Source organism: Dendroctonus ponderosae, unplaced genomic scaffold, assembly GCF_020466585.1.
Source record: "Dendroctonus ponderosae isolate FM_Combo_2020 unplaced genomic scaffold, Dpon_F_20191213v2 Dpon_F_20191213_1, whole genome shotgun sequence".
Taxonomy (NCBI): Eukaryota; Metazoa; Arthropoda; class Insecta; order Coleoptera; family Curculionidae; genus Dendroctonus; species Dendroctonus ponderosae.
Genome location: NW_026017110.1, coordinates 30,984,134 through 31,003,551, shown reverse-complemented (window position 1 = coordinate 31,003,551; position 19,418 = coordinate 30,984,134). Strand labels below are relative to the sequence as shown.

The 19,418-nt window shown below is 35.9% G+C and overlaps 2 protein-coding genes across 3 annotated transcripts; one reads left to right on the top strand and one right to left on the bottom strand.

Annotated features, from left to right (window-relative positions):
* The first annotated feature begins 2,969 nt into the window (after nt 1–2,969).
* On the top strand, nt 2,970–12,764 carry LOC109532773 (interleukin enhancer-binding factor 2 homolog). 2 transcript variants are annotated; one of them, XR_007282197.1, is made up of 4 exons: nt 2,970–3,091; nt 5,611–5,913; nt 11,143–12,181; nt 12,225–12,764. XR_007282197.1 is itself a non-coding variant. In XM_048669311.1 (3 exons), exons 2-3 carry the CDS (start codon nt 5,617–5,619, stop codon nt 12,028–12,030), a joined length of 1,185 nt encoding a protein of 394 aa, XP_048525268.1. In that variant the 5' UTR covers nt 2,970–3,091; nt 5,611–5,616; the 3' UTR covers nt 12,031–12,764. The 2 variants fall into 2 exon arrangements, 1 of the variants encoding a protein (XP_048525268.1); XM_048669311.1 differs by having other exon boundaries at nt 11,143–12,764.
* Nucleotides 12,765–12,770: 6 nt separating this feature from the next.
* LOC109532775 lies at nt 12,771–16,056 on the bottom strand. Its single transcript, XM_019897827.2, has 2 exons — nt 15,073–16,056; nt 12,771–13,664 (listed from the first exon to the last, which is right to left on the bottom strand). The coding sequence occupies exons 1-2, from the start codon at nt 15,749–15,751 to the stop codon at nt 13,396–13,398; spliced, it is 948 nt and encodes a 315-aa protein (XP_019753386.1). The 5' UTR covers nt 15,752–16,056; the 3' UTR covers nt 12,771–13,395.
* Between the last annotated feature and the right edge of the window lie 3,362 nt (nt 16,057–19,418).

Here is a 19,418-nt window from a genome sequence, read left to right as displayed (position 1 = left end):
ATGTGGACCTTTTAAACGTGAAAAACTTTCGTTGGACGAATTTTCTTGTAAACTTCATATTTACTGAGATATCGCACTTTGACGCACTAATGAGCAAGCCTGTATATAAAATTCTCGTGTCAGTTTCAGTTACCATACCCCTCCGAAACGGCTTGACCAATTTTGATCAAATTTTTTATGTATATTCAGTAGGTCTGAGATAGTAGTCTGAGATAGATAGGTTGTTATCTATTTTTTATACTCCTAAGTGATATGGGTGCTGCCATAAACCCCTATCTTTTAATAGATATATTAGTAATTCAATAAATTTAAAATAAAATTAAAAAAATCTCAAGTGGGCAAACCGCCCACTCGAGATGAAAAAAAAACCCTAGGAATAATTTATATGGCAATACAACGTTTGCCGGGTCAGCTAGTAATTTTATGTTTTTGTTGGGCGATTCTGTATCTTTTTCAGGAAGTTCGCCTATGTACAGGAGTGCATGAGCAACTACATTAGATCCATGTAGAAGAATTTTGTGAACTGAAGCGAGTAGATAATACCACGGATATTGTTTGACAAGTTCTCTGACTATTTCTAAAGCATGTATTTTACAATTTTCTGATTTGAGTTTATATCCAGATCCTATAGCTTGAAAAGAACGCAACATCTATAGATACGGTCTCTATTTAGCCCTGTAATTTCAGCCGAAATATCAGAATTTGTAAAATATCGTGGTGCAGTATTTCCATCTTACGATGTATTACTTTCTCCACTTCGCGGCTTGTCCACAATCAGGCCTATTTTTCATTAAAGTCTTTTTGGATTTGAAATTTTTTCATTGGCAGAAGTGTAGGAGAGATGTATAAAGAATTCAAAGAACCCAATCCATGAGTGAAGGGGAAATAAGCCAAATCATTATTCATATCCACCGGCTTGCTTAAACACAGTTCGATATCCTTTATTTCGTTTGGTGTTGCATTACAAATATAACACCTACTTGATGAGACTTCGGCAAGGGTGCACCATACTTTACCATCAACCATGGTTAATTGTGAAGAATGGTGATCTTTTACTTCACAATGTTCGGATCTGAAAGTTTGAAACATTTTTTGAAGGCATATAACATGCGGGGTCGCACGGGGTAAAGTATTTAAAAGTTAGCATGTTGTGTCAACATTAAAATAAACTAAGCAAAAAAAAAAGTAGGTAAAGATACTCGAAAAAAATTTAGGATAGCTACATTCATTACATATGGATCTACAATTGTAACTAAAAAAAATACATACCCTTAGCTTCCCATTCAATTATTACAGGGCTTGTTTTTACAATTTATATCCCAAAAACTAGCGCAAATGTATATTGGGTAAATTTACACAGTTGTAAATACGATGCATTTGCATTTAGCGTTCCATAGATCTTCACAAGCACATTATTTCTTACATCTAAAGAACTAGTTTTTCGGGTTCAAGTTAGTAAAATTTAAATATTTTTGAGTAATTTGACAATGCTTTAAGACAAAATCAAATTATGGCTATTTCTGATACGTGGCCGCATACGCAATGGTTGTGTAAATAAACAAAATTGCCGGATTTGGGGTGACGAAAATCCCGAAGCAATTATTGCGACCAAGGACCCGGACCGAAACGAAATAACTGTTTCGTTCCGGTTTCGGTCCAAGACAAAATTTAAAATTTCGGTTCCGGTTTAGAAAATAATTTTCAATTCGGTTCCGTTCCGGTTCCGGTTTTTTTTCGGTTTATTTCGGTTCCAAAATCTATATACAACGAACAAGTACGTACCCTCCCCAAAAAAATTCCTATATCAAGAAACATTACATAACTTAATTACCTACCTTTATTGACATCTTTTACACAATTTGCAAACAGATTTATCTTCTCTTTTAATGAAGTCAAACTACCCGTCAGCAACATTTGTTATTTTTTGACCCATAATTGTAGGCATCAGTAAGCGCATAGGTTGTAACCGTGTAGAGTTATTTTTGTTTTGTAAATAATGAGGATGCCAACTTTTTAATTTCCAAATTGCGCAGGCGCACTGTGCTGTGAAGAGGCAATTGATCGGTAGAATATTAGGTACTCAAGTTATTTATTCAAATACTGTAAAGACCACAGGCAAAAAAGGTGTTTTGCTTTTTCATATCATTGAGATCAACGGTTAATAACGGCTTTCACGCTTAATATGTCGTTTCCTATAAAAAAAAAATTATTTTATGCAAGATCTTGTCGTTTAGGATCAGCCAGTTTATATTTTCTCCCTTTGACGGCGTCGCGGCGGAAATATGGGTTCCGTTACGGTTCCGGTCCAAAAAAAACGGTTTCGTTCCGGTTTTGGGTCCATATCGGTTCCGGTCCGGGTTCCTGATTGCGACCACGTTATATCCAGAGAAACTCTTTGTTTTTTTGTGCTTTATGGTCTGGAGGATGTTTGGACGTGGTCGAAAATTGGACCTCCAAATTGCTCTTTATTCGAGCCAGCGGCGACGCATTATACCCAAAACCAAGTTAAGCTAAATCAAGTTAAGCTATAATGGAATACACTTGCCATTTTAATAAAGCCAGTACCATGACGTTAACATGATTTTAGTAAGTTTTATTTCAGTTTTAAACGGAAAACAGTTTTATACCTCTAAAAAAACACCCTTATAACTCAGCGCAGCCTTTATGTCTTCAACATTAGGATATAAATTCTTTTACTTTTAAGTTTTTGAAAAAACGAGCTTCCAAACTTCAAAAAGAGTTCTCGCATTTCTAGCTCGATGTTTGCACTAGGTAAGACTTGCATGTTTCAACGACTTTGTTGAGTTTCCCATAGCTGGAAAATTTTCTAACAATTTCTTGTCTACGCCATAATGCTCGGTGTTTGTCTTGGGTCTTGTGTACTGCCTCATTGCGCGACTTTCTTGAATATCTGACCGAAGTTCTTCAATATTTAGGACTAAATATATTTAATTGTTTTCCGAATCTAATTTTTTTTTTCTTTTTTTCCAGGATTGCTCTTCCTGGTGGAGCGATAAAAAGCAGGACACATTTCTTACAAGGGGTATTTTTCTGTTCAGCTTGCCAGAGAGCTAATTGCAGTATACGCTAGGTAAGTACCGCGGCCTGACGGATATATATATATATATATATTGAGATAATATTTCAATTTTGAGGTAGTATATACATCCGCGCGCTGAGCGTGTGTACGCATTGTTACATTAAAAACAAATATATGAGCAAAATGCAACCCTTCAATAGTTACAACTACAAGTACGAATTGACAACACACTCTCCTTTTCTTTATTCCCTGAACAAGGGCTCCCTCAAGGGTCCCCACTCTCACTCTTTCTCTGCAGTATGTACTGCCATGACATACAATTAACCAGACAAAAATCAAATCGACAAAACGTCATACATATTACAATACGCTGACGACACGGCACTTATTGTACACGACAAAACTACGGAAAAAGCGACTGAAAGACTCCAAACACTAACAAACAACGCAATGATATGGTTTTATAAATGGAGACGTCAAACGCGACAAAAAAACAACTTCTGCTCACGAACCACAGACTCAACGCTGATTCCCCTACAATAACTGCAGACGGCCAAACGACACAACTGAAAAACGACGTAAGGTATCTTGGGATCACAATCGACCACAAACTCAAATTCACTAAACACACACGAAACATCAGAACAGAAACGATGAAAAGAACAAAACACTTTCGATCACTAACATACAAAGACAAAGGAATTAGTACAAGTACCGCGAGAAAAATATATCAGGCCAACGGAACAGAAAGACAAAACGATACGTACAAACAACAGAACAAATTGCACTAAGACTAATAACACGAATAAGACTGCCCTGAAGAAAACCCACTGCACAACCCTTCCAACCAACTACTATACGAACACATAAACATGACAAAAATTTCGGAAAGACTAATACACTTACAGACAAAATGGACAAACAACCCCAACTGGACCTTACTGAATCCCCTTTGCCTCACAAGACAGACAAAACACTCCCGTTTTCGTACCCAACAAATACTTTACTAGAACACCTACAAACGAAACTGAACTAAGGACTAAGATCTGTTTGTTTGGTAAGCCAAGAATTTTAATTTTTTTATAGCTGATTAATTTATACGACTGTTAGGAATAGGAATTTATTTTAGAATAAACTAGGCTAAGACATATGTACTAAACAAGGACAGAAAGACCGATTGGGTCGATAGCCCTTTTCTGTAGGAAATAAAGATTATTTATATATATTATATATGCAACCCGTGGACAACATTTTCGATTAAACGGCGAGCAACTGATAATTTTATCACAAATGATTTTTTAAACATCTGGAACCTGGTAATGAAATAATGGCAGATAAAGATTTTCCACAAAATATGTGAAACATAATTGTTACAACGGCAGTGTGCTCTAGTTATGCCACTATTTGCTTTATAATCTCAATCAAGAAATACTTAATTATTTACTCGTCTTTACCGTGAGTAATGTTTGGTGGTGGTAAAAAATTTTTTGCCCCTTTCGACAATTATATGCACATTATCTTTGCCAGAGTAAGCAAAGAAGTGACATAGTTCAATTTCTAAAATCTGCACAGAAACTTGCACTTGAGTGTAGTATTTCTCACTATTTCAGTAAAATTGCTCGGATCGGCTAGTTGAAAACCTGATTTTATCGTAACGACCATTTCTTAGCAAACAAGAACCTCGCAACTTGTCACAAAATGCAGTTAAAAACGAGAAAATTTTCCTTTCGTTTAATGCATGTTCTAACACGTGGTTCCTACCTCAAAACCTAAAATAAAATCTGGTAGATGGATGACTGCGCGCCAAAGATACTTACCTAGCGTATACATCTAGCACGGTTCATAATTTGGTCGGTTAGTTGCGCTTTGAAACAAACCACCGTTTCCGAAATTATAATTCGTTGTACTGGTACAATTGCATTTTATCAAGCGCGTATTTTAAGAGACTTGACGAGGGCCCTACTATTCTATAAAATATCTGTGTTTTGCCAGTAAATTTCAGTCGTCATAATCGATATGATCATGTTATGTTGTATGTATGCAAGCAATTAAAATGAACATTATTGAGCTTGACTTGCTTTCTCAAAAATGTTCATCACATAATTTCGGTTAACGAGTAATTGTGGTATGAGTTCTTCAGACACTATCCAAAATGGCCTAATCATTAATTTGATATTTCTTACAGTTTCAGAGATATAAGCTTTTAATGGCCTCTCAAATTGCCTCATTTTTCAGATACATTTTAAAGCGTTAGGAATTTCTGACAAACCCTTATTAGAGAAAGAAAATTATCGAAACGCTTCCTTGAATAGATAGATCATAATTAATCAGGTATTTGTAACCGTTTCAGTTATAAGAAGACTAATATAAAGAGTTAGGCTTTGCGACTTTTGCTTGAGTTTGTCCTTAATCGTCGTGGAAAAGAATAAATGGAATAAATGCTATTTTACGATGGTGTCTACACCCGAAAATATCGCAAGTTTTAAGTCATCTAGCTATTTAGACCAAATGTCGACTAAAAACAGATTGTATGGTTTATGACTTATTTAATTCTGATTCAATACTTGTAGAGGATTATGGCTAGAGGCGGAATGAGGGGCAGAGGAGGCATGAATCGAGGAATAGGTGGCAGACCACCATACAAGGTGAAGATGTTTCTTCCCCGTCATCCCTTCGACTTGGCTTTGTGTGAATCATCTTTTCCTAGGACGAAACCAGCAGCCGAAGAAACAGCATTCACACAAGCTCTGCTTAAACGCAACAGTGACTTGTCTCCTACACCAGTCGAACAAACTGCTATTTTGAATCTCGTGACGAAGATACAGACTGTTTTGGATAACCTTGTGGTCGCGCCTGGAAACTTTGATGCCTGTGTAAGTAATCAATAAATAATACTAATAATAACTAGGTTTTAAAAAAACTATTTAATTTAAAAAAGGCATTATTTTACGGATAAATTGAGACCTGTTAGGGGTACATTTTAAAATTATTTTCTAATGTATAGGGTGTCCCAATTACTAGATTCAACCCAAAGTTGCATTTTTTTAAAATGGAGTGCCCGGTATATTATTATGTTAATAGAATCTGCGATCGAAATATATGTGAGTTTTATTAAGGTTTATCATACTTAAAGCTTATGGCGTCTGAGATATTTGTAGTTTTGTCGAAATGTAGACTTTTTTTTTTAGTTTAAATTCTCAATACATTTTGCATCGCGAATCCAAATTTTACCTTGCGGCTGACCTACCTAATAGTAGATGGTGTTTCTTTCATGTCGAATTATTAAAAAATCGACTACGTCATACAGGATGTCCCAAAATTGTGCTGAAACACTTGCACGTTTTGAACTTGCCTAATTAAATGAAACTTGTATGTATAACATAACAATGTATTTTATGACAGGTGCAACAGATGCAAAATTTACTTTTCTTTTGAATGCTATAAAGGTATCCTATACCTAATTCGTCAGGTTTTCATGGAAATCGCATTCTTTCAGCATTGATGCGTTAAATATGGCATCATATTTAAAATCAAAGTAGAAATAAAATGAAAATTATTATTTTAAGAACCACTCAACTCACTCACCCAGCAATACTATTATACGAGTAAACCATACAGAGTGTCTCAAAATTGTGTTCAATCTATTATTGCAAGTTTTTAACGGTGATAACATGCTAACACCCAGTATTTTATGCAAAAAGGAGATAAAAAACTGCATTAAATATGGTATAATATTTAGCATAAAAGTACAAATGAAATGAGACACATAATTTTAACAGACACCCAGCAATAACATTATTGATTCATATATTACAACGGGAATACCTAACTTATAATAAGTGTTTAAAATGACGACTGTCTGACTCTTGACATAAATGCACTCTTTTTTTAAACACCTCGGCTGCATTTGACAGCATAGCAGTGCTTATATTTTAGAAAGCTTCTGTGATCCTCCCTTTCATATGTTCTGGTTTTGTTGGGGCAGTGTTATAGACTACTCCTTTTACATATCCCCATAAAAAAATCCGGAGGAGTCAAATCTGGTGATCGCGGAGGCCAGTTTTGACAACCACTTCTTCCAATCCAGCGCTGTTGAAAATGAAGATTTCAAAATACCCGAACCTCGCGATGAAAATATGCTGGCGTTCCATCCATTTGAAACCACATGGCTGCTCTAATGTCTACCCGAATATCATTGCTGATTGATCAAAAATTTAAAAAGATTTCTCCATTCAAATGACCTTAGAAAAAATGAGGACCAATTAAATGACTTCATTATTCCGCCCCATGCATTTACTGACACTTGTGCTGATTTTGGACGTGATATGCGTGCATTTGATCCGCTTGAGAACTCTATGTACTATCGTTTCGCAAATGGCTGTCCTACGTTCGATGATTCATACTGTTGTGGTTAGATCCCGACGTATTTCTTCCAACACCTCATTATCAACCTCCCGAAATCACGCTTCTCTATCTCCTTCTTCTTCTAATCTTCCTTCAGAATATGTGTTGTGCACAGCCGTGAAAACGCGAGGTACAGGTTGATTTCGACATTCGCAATGGAAAAGCAAATGTTTTTCAACATCATCCCCGAACCATTCACGAATTGAGAGCAGCAATACGCCAAGAAATTACAACTCACTTTGCTGTACTCAAATTCCTGCTCAATTGACAAAACTTTCAGAAATTCTGAATGTGTATCGAAAAAAACGATCACCATTTGGACTCTGTAATTTTCAAAACTTCATCATCATTCTTAGCGTGTCTCGGACCATCCTTGGGCATACGCATCTCCAAGTTGTGTCCATCCGGTTCTGTCAGCCGTTCTACTGATCCATTTCACTCTCCCTTCGTTCTGAATTTCGTCATTTCGTCCTTCCACCTAGTCTTTGGTCTTCCTGGGTTTCTTCTGCATCCTCCCAGTTTTGTTTTCTGGCGGATCTATTCGATTGTTTTTCTATCTCGCAGTCGTATTTCCAGCATACTTCGTTCCATTCTTTGTGCAATTCTTATTGTGTCCAGTTTTTCAGTTATTTATTTTATCATAGTAGGCTGTGCTCCTTTTTGCTGGAGATTTGGTTGTCGAATCTCTCAATCAAGTCTCGTAAATTACACTCATCAGTTTCCTCTGTTGTGAATTCAAATTTTGATAGGATTTTCTTATAAGTTCTAGGATCTCAGTTCGGGTTTTTATTTTGTTTCCATTTTCGTCCATTAACGTTATTATTTCAGATTTTCCTTGAGATAGTTTTTTCCTAAATACTGTAGAATCTTTATTTTCCTCTATCACATCTCTCTTCGTTGCATTATTCCTTCATTGCACCTGTCCATATCCTCTCTTAGTTCTTTTCTGATCCGTTTGTTTTTTTTCTTTTTAACTGTTTCTGTCCCCACTCATTTTTTTAGTATTGTCTGATATTTTACTGTTCCTTTTTGCTATTTTGTTTCCTGGAATAGATTTGTTTATACTCTTTTGTACTGTCTGTCAAGAACGTATTGAGATCGTTTCTATTGGAAGAGCTTTCAACGACAGTAAGTTTCGTCAATTATGTTTTGTATCGATTCTGACCTTTGCCCTAACCATCCTGCGATCGCTTATAAGAATGTTGTTCAGTTTAGTACAGTAATGTCTTTGGTCATGTGGCTTTTGTTTGTTATATAAAGTCGATCTCGTTTTTAGTTTGACCATCCGCACTTCTCCATGTCCGTTTGCGTTGTGGCTTTTTCTCGTAGAAAGTGTTGATTATTTTGTGTTGTTTTTCTTCCAGGAAATTGATGAGCGTCTGGCCTCGACATTTCTGACTCCTGTACTATATGGACCCATGCAGGATTCCCCTTCTTGCCTATATCGAATCTTCGCGTTGAAATCGCATCGATATGTGAAAGTTTGTTTTATTTTCTTACAATTCTGTAGTAATCTCGTGTACTTGTTGAAGCATATACCTGTGTGAGTTTTTGTTGATATCGCTTAGAAATATGCAGTGGGATATATGCGACTCTCGATGATATCGATACTGTAGCTATAATATGTTCTGCCCATCTCTTATGTGCCAGATAACCCACTCATTTGGCGGGAATATCTTGCTTACGCCGTAAAGTATATTTCCTTATTTGAGGTGCACAAAATCCTCGCCAGGTGCCCAATTCTCGAGCTCGAGAGAACGCGATCGATCCTATCGCCGATGTGATCATTCCCTTCCCTGCCCTTTCTACTATGGTTCGAAAACCGTATTCTCGAATGCATAGGAAACGATGTGAGAAGCCTTTACGGAAAGCGTTGTTGTCAACAACTTTATCAGGGAAATTCTACTCAAATTTACGATTAAGAGACGAAGATTTATCTAACGGTCAAAGATTTGGCGGGCATTTCAAATAAAATATTAAAAATGTTATACCAGCTAAAGTTTAAAGCTGTTATACCAAGTAAATAGATATAATATATAAATATGACGTAAATAAATCAGCGTAAACTTGTAAAATTTTATTGAAGACCGTTTGAATGAGCACCTCCCGCGAACTTCCAAGGGAACACGTGTGGGTTATGCGGGGCCAGTGCTTTTGTTCTAACTTTCAAGAGCCCTCTAAGATTCCTAGAATTCTCGGGCCGAAAAGTATCTTGCGGTACCATTCGTTCCTGTTTGAATTCAACATCAAAATTATGAGCAACAGCCCTGTTACTGTGTCTAGTGTTGGAAATTATTTATTAGATGAGTGTTTCTCACATAGCAACGTCTTTGACCGTATTTGAATATTGATTTTCTATAATATTGACTTTACCTTTCTTATATTATATTTTTAAATGTATTTACCTTCCTTAATATTAAACTGGTTTTCTTTAATATCTCTCTAAATTTAAAAACTGTTAATGCTTCATATAAAATATTATACATTTGTCTGTATTCATTCATTTATTCTTATAATGATCAATTAAATATATTTATTGTTGAACTGCTTTCTCAATTACTATTTCTATATTGTTTTCAGATATATTTCTATATTGCTTGAAGACAGGGCGTCAACTCAGTAATACTAAAATAGTTTCTACTACAATACGTACGATTCGAAACACAAAAACTTACCTTGAAGAGTGTTGAGAACAATTCCATACCCACTCTACTCTCTGTTAGAAAATCTCTTAAATTGCTCATTATTTTATAAACACTGTACAGTTTTATTTATGAAATTCACTATTTCAAGTTCGAACCGAAATCACACCACTTTTCAAACCGGGCACCTACGCCAAAACCTGTGTAGTTTGTGGTTATAAAACCGGTGAACGATGCGTTCCCGCGAGATTTGGCAAGAGAAGCTTGTTCTACTGCCGTTGCGTGATGGGATCACTCGATCGCGTTCAAGAATACCAATATTCGCTTCACCAGAGAACCACGCCCTTTTTTTTCATGTGATCGCCGTTCCCAGTTTCGAGAATTGGGCTCCAGTTGTTTTAAATTTGCAGTCCCTATGATATCCCATATCGTATCTCAGAATTCTTCCTCAAGTTGTAGAATTCGGCCTTCTGTTCTTAAAGTTCTTACGTTAAGTGTCGTCTATTTAGTAGTATTCTTCCTTTGAGTCTTCGGCCTCCCTCAGAATCCTTGAGGATGTCCCTTTTTAAGAGGTGGGATTTTGGACTTCTTGTCCTACCCACCTGGGGTATATCCAGATGTTTTTTCTAACCCCATGTTTGGCTACTCTTTCCTTTGCGTGTTTTTGACCATTATTCAAAACTTAATACAAACAAATAGCATTACATACATTTTCAGTTAATAAATATAAAAGTTAAACACCATTTGCAATGGCGTTGATATTAAAGATTAAAATATGGGAGAACATTTTCCGGACCCTGTACAAACATGCCGCCGACTGTTAACTTGATTAGATAGTTTATACTGTTTCAGTGGACTTTTTGTTGATCGTATAATAGTAAGCAAAACAGCTGTTTAGAGCGACATTCAAAAGCACTAAACATCGTCTCTCTAGCGCAACATATCATTGGTTCTAACATACCACACTAGTAAAATATTCTAATAAGTTCCCATTTATTTTAAACATTACCTGTTTAGCGTGATTGTACCCTAATTTATATTGATTCATCTTTGCAGCAATTGGATGAAGTGCGTCAGGTTGGATCGTTCAAGAAAGGCACCATGGTTACTGGATCGAATATAGCTGATATTGTAGTAATCCTGAAAACTCTACCCACTAAAGAAGCTGTTGACGCGCTCGGGAATAAAGTAAAGGAAGACCTGAAGAATCTGATGAAAAATGAAATCGTACCCAAAGGCGAACAACTCGTACACGCAACCAACGAGAGAGGTTTGGAAATTAAGAACACATTTGCTTGTGTGCGAGTCCTCGTTACCACACTGCATCACAACATTCGCAAGTTGGATCCGGAAATCCATTTAGACCAGAAGATTATGCTTAGCCACCTTGCAGCAATTCGTCACAGCAGGTGGTTTGAAGAAAATGCCCACCATTCTTCGATTAAAGTTTTAATTCGTTTACTGAGGGACGTGAGAACGAGGTTTGAAGGTTTTGAGCCACTAACACCATGGATGTTGGATTTGCTAGCTCATTTTGCAATTATGCATAATCCCAGCCGCCAAGCCCTACCAATCAATGTAGCATTCCGCCGAGTTTTCCAACTTCTAGCTGCTGGACTATTTCTTCCCGGTTCCGCTGGCATTACTGATCCGTGTGAGGGTGTCAGTCTTCGAATTCACACGGCCATCACACTCGAGCAGCAAGATATCTGCTGTTTAACAGCCCAGACCTTGTTAAGAGTCCTATCACATGGTGGCTTCAAGCAGATCTTAGGAATGGAGGGAAGTAGCAACATTGCTAAAGAAATGTCTATCTGGGAAGGCGTTGTAGTTTCCCCATTGGATAAAGCGTACGAGAATCCCCCAGAGCGAAAAGAAGGAGAAGACGATGATGAGATGGAGGAAGGAGATGGTGACGAAATAATGGAAATACAGGAGGCATAAAATCGTCGATTGTATTATTATGTAACACAGTAGGTATAATTTATTGGGTCATTTTCTTAGTATCGATCTGAATTCAATGTCGGGCCGCTTTAGCACGGAATATGTATCGATACATAATTTGGATTATAATTTTGTGGTATTGAACGAATTTTTTTTTGTGATTTTTAACACGGAATAAGCGAAACAAATTACTGTTTATAAGTGATATCTTTAGAGGTCGGGTTTAATTTCGATTTTTGGCACCCGCATCTTTTTATTTATGCGTAGATGAGTTTGCAAATTTATTTAAGCGTGTAACGGGCACTTTACGATTAATTACTCTATATCTTTTGTTAACGTTATGTTATGGTTTCTATCATACTGTGGTCTAAACAGCAGTACATACAAATTATGATAGGCTGAAGTGTCTGCTTATTGGTTTTCGTAATCGTAAATTTCTTTTATAGTTAAATTAAAGCGAAACTGCTGCAAACCCGCTTGCATCATTTGACGAATTCAATGTTTTATTAAATTAAGAAACATTTTTAAACCATAAAATATGAATTTCCAATTCAAATCAGTTGAATTAAATTATACCAATGTCAAGTTACTGTAACGTAAGTTGGTGTTTTATTAGCTACTTTTTTTATAAGCCAATGGGTCATTTATCACATAATATTTACAATAGTGTCGATATGTGAAATCATTGATGTGTGTTTGTCACTGTTAGTAAAATAATACATGATCGAAAGCTATGTGGATCAGGTAAAGTTAACTTTATTTCCGTTTCTAAATCCCACTCCACTAGTACTCTAAGGCAAACGTATCATTCACATTTTTTTGAAATATACATGAAAAGCAATAGTTATTGGCCTACGAATATAATGATGTTGACGGTGCACTCATGTGCGAAAGTTACAGTGTCTTGCCTAAGGTCTAGACCATTTTGCAAATACCCCTTTATAGAAATGCTGCTAACGTTGATTGGCAATATTTGAAGCTCCTTCAAAGTACAAAATGAGCAAGACAAAAAGTTTGTAATCACGTCTATAGTTAAGTGAAACTTCGTTTGACATTGTTAATTTCAATCAATGAGAATTAAATTTTTTTAAAAGGATTTATACATTAAAGTATAGTTTTTTATTAGTTTCGATTAGATTGCTCTTCCTAGAAAACTTCGAATACATACTGATTAAAACAAATAATTAGTTCACATCTAATGTTCTAGGATTTAATTTTCAATGTCTATTATTATGTATTGAAGTTATCTCCTCTTTCTGTCGTAAAGTTTCTTTTTGTGTACCAAAAACTCAAGTTGGTCTATGAAGTACGTACACTCATCTTAGAAATTGTAGAATTTCAACATTCTTTTCCCTAAACCATGTTTTACATGCAGGGATTAAACTCGGCGGACAAATCGGCTTGATGGCAATAAACTCGTTCGTTAGGGTTGGCGACAGGTAATCTAAAAAGTTTTCCTTGGGGCATGCAGACGCATATTTTAAACTGAGCAGTTGATTCACTAGACTTTACGACTCTTGCTAAAGGCAATCGTTCCACGTCTATATAGATTCCTTCTTTTCCACTTAGTACGAGAGATCCGTTGATACTTCTGAGGTAAATGTCCTGGTCGGCGCTCCAAACTATTTCCCGTCCTAAAAGAAGTAAAATGAGCCACCGTATTAAGATGCATCAAGTAATTTAAAGCGATCTTGATTATTTATGTTCATCTTTGAAATTATTAGGTTGGTGAAAATTACAATGCTGCCGAATCGATTGTAGATTTATCGGAATTTTTGAACACATGACGTTTGTTTGTTCCATGTGTCATGTACTTGTTCATGACTGTTGCGTTGACGGTATATTTGTGCTTTTCAAATAAACCATTATTCCATCAAGAATAATCAGTAAAAGCGAGACAACATTGAGATAATTTAATAATGCTTCGAATATTTATGTTTATATATATAATTTATGGCGGGTATGGCAACAATGCTCGACCGACGTGAGATCAAAGTTATAGCAGACAGACTATATTTCACATGGTTTCGGTAAGACTCGTGGTAATAACCGAAAACAAAATTTTAACTTTCTAAAACAACTACAAGTTGAAAAACTTTTAATACACGGTCTACGTAAATCATCCTGTATAGTTTTTAAAATTTCGACCGTTATGCTGTGGTTCGTTATACAGGGTGCCCGGAAATGGTGCGACCAACACTTGACGAGATAATTCTAGAACAAAAATTAATGGGACAAGTTTCTAACACAAAAACTCAAGAACAACTGAATTTCAGGTCGTTAAAGTAAGATTTTTAAAATGTTTTTTAGAACAACTCTTTTGTTGGTTAAATCATTGTTTTAAATTTTGGCACACTTATTACTTACGATAATTTGTATTATTGTTCACAAGTTGACATTTATCCGTTAATACTAAGTTAATACTACTCGCCCATTTTTCTGTTGTGTATTATTTCAAAAAATAAAAGAGCGCTCTAAATGTCGTAAAAAAGGATTACACATCTTTCTAAAATAAGCCCTGAGAAAATCTACTTTTAAAATTGTCTTTTGTTTTTAAGTACTGCACGTTAATTAAATTGTTACCAACGTTTTAACAGAGCGTGCCATGGAAGCAAGGGTACTTTTAGAATTACTTATTGTTTACTAAATACTTAATTGGGTAATGAGTATTAAAAACCTGATAGATTTTGTAAAATTAATTATTATTTTATTAGACTTTAACGCCCTGTAGATCAGTTATTATTGAATTTTCGATAAAGTGTTATAGCAATTTGTCCCATTTATTTTTGCTCTGGAACTACCTGTATTTTGACAATCCTGTAAAGGTAAAAAGTATTTGAAAAAAAAATAAGCAAGTAAATAAAAAAATTACTTAGACGAGGTGGCAGGCGCACAGATAGGTATCAACACAAAAGCGCCACACAACACAGTGTTACTCAGGCCTGTACTGGGGTGCTAGATGCGGTATATTCATTTATTAAAAAAGTTGTTAATTAACGGATCTTACGAAATCTTGTAACTTGAACTATGTTATATTCTCACCTTCTATTCTGGTTCCTTCATTTCCTTTAAGGTACACTGAATTGCCTTCAATGTCCATGTCGTTATCAAGCTTGCTTCTGATTTTGTTAGTGGACAAGCTTTTTGCTTTAAATGTTTGAACTCCTTTCAAATTTTTGTATATTGGATTGGATACATCAAATAATGACTCCTTGCGTTTGTTTCTCACTTCGAATGAGTTAAATCCGTTGAAACTGGTGTGGTTTTTCTTTAACTCGAATTTATTGAAAACGCGATTCAACCTAGAGTAGAGATTTATGAGTAGTGAATTATCGTCTGCTGATATATCCATATTCTCTTCCTCGAATCCCTTCATGATACCATTCTGCTTGAATATGCGACCCAAATCGACATTTCCGAATAATTTAATAGCATTATCTCCTGGTAGACACTCAATGCTTTGTATCCCATTTCCTATCCTTAAAACGCCCACCATTGTCACGGTCAAAATCAAGTTTCCAACTGCCAAAATAAACAGCAAAACCACTAACGTCCAAAAAGCGAACGTTTTTCTGCCTCTGATAATAGGCGTCTGTTGTTCGGCTGTTTTGTATCCAGATTTAAAATCACTTTTCGGATATGTTTCATTGTTTGAGCTGACACCGTTTTCGTCGGACATCATTTCACAATTTTGAGACGAACCCGGTATCAATTTCTCCATTTTTCTGATCGGAAGTAAGAACTGTGTTTATGTTTAGCGTGTTTAGGTGATGGATCGATATGCGGTATAAATAGTCCCGTTTCGCGTTGACGTAACGGGAAATAAGGGGCAAAATCCAGTATTCGGGACACATTAACAGCATCGTTGCCAAATTTAAAATTTTATGGATTGTATCATCCTTAATCCTTGATTTAGATTGGTATCAAACTACAGATATTGTGTATGTTACGGGCAATGTAATTATTTAGGTCAGTATTCATAATGCTTGGTTATTATGAATAATGACCATTAAAATTAGACAATTTGATAAATTTGAATTACTTTACGATAATTTCTCACATTGCCCGGTCATTATAAATACCGCTATTATTTCTTTGGGCACTTTGATTAATTGATGAAATGAATTCAAGATGTCAAGTCGATTTAATTGACTTGCAATAACAAGCTGATGATCAATATAAATTCATACCAATCAAGACCATCTTACTAAATTTATTCAACTTCGACCTCTTAAAAGCAAAAGAGCAGAAGAAGTAGCTTTTGTGCTTTTGGATATTTTTGCAATTTTTGGTGCGCCCAATATTTTGCAAAGTGATAACGGGAGAGAATTTGATAACAGTACTATTAGCGACTATGTAGCATGTGGCCCGAGTTGAAGATGGTGCATAGGAAGCCCAGACACTTTCAAAGTTAGGGTTCCGAAGAACGTGCGAATCAGGACGTGGAAAATATGCTTTGTTCGTGGCTAGAAGACAAAAGCACCAGGAAATGGTCAGAAGGCTTTCGTTTTGTGCAGCTAATGAAGAACAGAGCTCATCACAGTGGTATCAACTGTACTCCGTATGAGGCCATGTTTAGGACAAAGTTAAAAGTTGGTCTAAAAAGTTTTTTACTCACAGACGCTTTGCATAATATAAATTGTGAAGAGGACTTAGAAGTTCTAGTAAAAGATCAGAACAATTTAAAGTCTGTAGAAGAAGGTAAGCAAAATAAACCTGAGTCACATGTGATAGCGGAGCTACCAGGTCCAAGTCAACATGATGAGGAGGAACTACTTTCTCTTGATAGTTATGTTCAAACTTCAAGTTTGCTAGCTAAATCAAGCCCTGATTTATGTAATAAAGAATTTCAAGAATCTTTCAGGCATGAAGATTCCCCGGAAGAACCCTATGTGAAAAAAAGGAAAGCCGACATATTAAAAATTAGGCAGATTTCAGCAATCAATCTAAAAAACAACTTGAAAAAATGGTTCACACTTCTAACTCAGAATACCCTAATGCTAAAAAAGTTGACACAGTTAGAGTTCGAGTCCCAGATGTCGACAGAGGTCGCACCGATGGAAGAAATATTTTGGCATTTGTTCTTGAAGTAACAGATGCTAATCTGTATAAATTAGGCACGAAACACGGAATTCTAAATCAACTTTATGCCAGGAACCAATTTACAATATTCCACAGACAGAGATTTCACTAAGAGAATGTGCAAGATTGTCATCCAAGACAGGGGGCCAAGGCTATAGTCGATGTGGCTGTAAAGGTGGCTGTAAATTCGACAAGTGCAAGTGTCGTAAAGAAAAAAAGCTATGTAACTCGCAATGTCGCCAAAGTAGAAGTTGCTCTAATAAATAGACCCGTCTATGTATTGACATTTTGTGTAAATATAAATTATTTTTATTTGGAATTAAGTTTTGTTTGTACTTATTTCTTCGCCACCGGTTTGTTTGTCAGCATGTGAAATTTTATTTGCTATATTTTGTTTGTTACTTTGTCAGTTAGGTATGTAAAAATTTGTTATTTTTTATAAGAAATATGAATAAAAATGATTTTTAAATTGCCCACTTGACTTTTAGCATTATACATAATGACCGGGCAATGTAATATTTGCAACATAATTTATCATTTTGTCATATCCTTTTGGGCACTTTTTAAATTGCCCGGGCATTATAAACAATGCCCAATTGTTTATAATGCCCGTAACATATATATTCTTAGGAGCTCGGATGGAATATTTTTCCGTACGCGTTTTCTTTTCACAAGCTTTACTTTTCTGCGCAGACTGCAAGCAGGAATAGTTTTTAATGCAAGGACTAAAAGTGTCGTTTTTCGAACGACGACGGAGTTTGTCAACCAAGGCAAAGTCGCGCGCAAAGGAAAAACAAATGTCCCCGTGCGCAAAGTAACACTGTTAGAAAGCTGACGTCCACTTACGTGAATATGACCTCATATTTGGTCAATATGTGACCAACTTTTGACATGGAAATGACGTACATGCGACGTCAAATTTGTAGATATGCACGGATGTATATTTGAGGTCAGCACGAGAAAAAAAAAAATCTGCCACCCAATCGCGTGTTACAGTGAGGTTCGATGAAGTACTACGTACGTTGCAGAGTGCAGCGAATAGAAAAATAGTTACAGAAAAAGAGGAATCAAATAAGTACAACCTATTTATTATTAAGCAAGCCACATGCTGAAAAAAATTGAGTTGAAAATTGTACACAAGTGTACAAAATTTTATCGAAAGTTTTACTCTTCCGGCGATGGTTTTGCGTTTAGTAAATCTAAATGATTTGTTTCAATTTTTTACAATCTATCAAACCACTTTGAAAAGAACCGGACGTTTTATAAAATACAGTATACCTACTTGGTAATTAAGGCAAACTTTACTACAGCTAACATTATTTCATTATGCTTGTAGTAATAAGATTCTTAGCGGAACAGGGGGAGGTTTAAGTATAATTTATGTCATTCATGTCACTGTTCCCGACAGTTTGACGTTCTTCATGTTGCTTGCTGACTAACACTATTTATTTATTTAAGAGCGGTTTCGATTCATTTGTTTTGCATGCACGACACTGATCTGTGTCGACAAAGTGCCAACTGGTTCACTGTCGTTTTTCCTTAGCGGGTCTACGCCACTGATGCCGGTAAATTAATTATTAAATGTCCGCTTCTTTCCAGAGAATCATTAAGCAACTTGATTGCGGTCCATTCGATTGGCGAAATGTGGAAAACAGTCCATAAACAAATAAATAACTGCCTTATCGCTGTGTAAACGGCAACAAGGGGGATTAGTGGGCCTTCACTTATTGATTTGGGGCCCAAATTGGTGCAGTTTTTTCACTCATCTTAGAAAGTAGGTACCTATACAATTTTTTGCGTTTTGCAGTGTCGATCAAAATCCCCCAAAACTGATTTTCTTAGTCAGGAACGTAGCTGACCTTGGAAATCTCTATCGCACTCATAGGAGTGCCAGAATGCCTGCGGGTTGCTACGTTCGGACTTGATACCTTCATATTCAAAATAATCATATATACAGGGTGATTCAAAATTGGCGTCATTCCTTTTAAGGGGTGATAGAGGCTTCCTTGGGGAGTACCATTTCGAAATTTTTTAGAAGATATTAACAGTTGAAGATCGAATTTCAACTTTGTTAATAAGCATTATTTTGAAAAAATCCCACGTTGGACTGGCAGCGTATTGGAATACTTAAGCATTCAAAAAAAAAATTACGATCTTTGCTTCAAATTACGAATTTTTGATATCAAAAAAGTTCTGTTCTACAATTTTTTTATGAAAAGGCACAGCGGCAATGATGTTTTTTGTCATTAACAGATAGTTACAGGTGGATAGCCCTTGTCAATAATAACAATAATTTGTCAAACTGT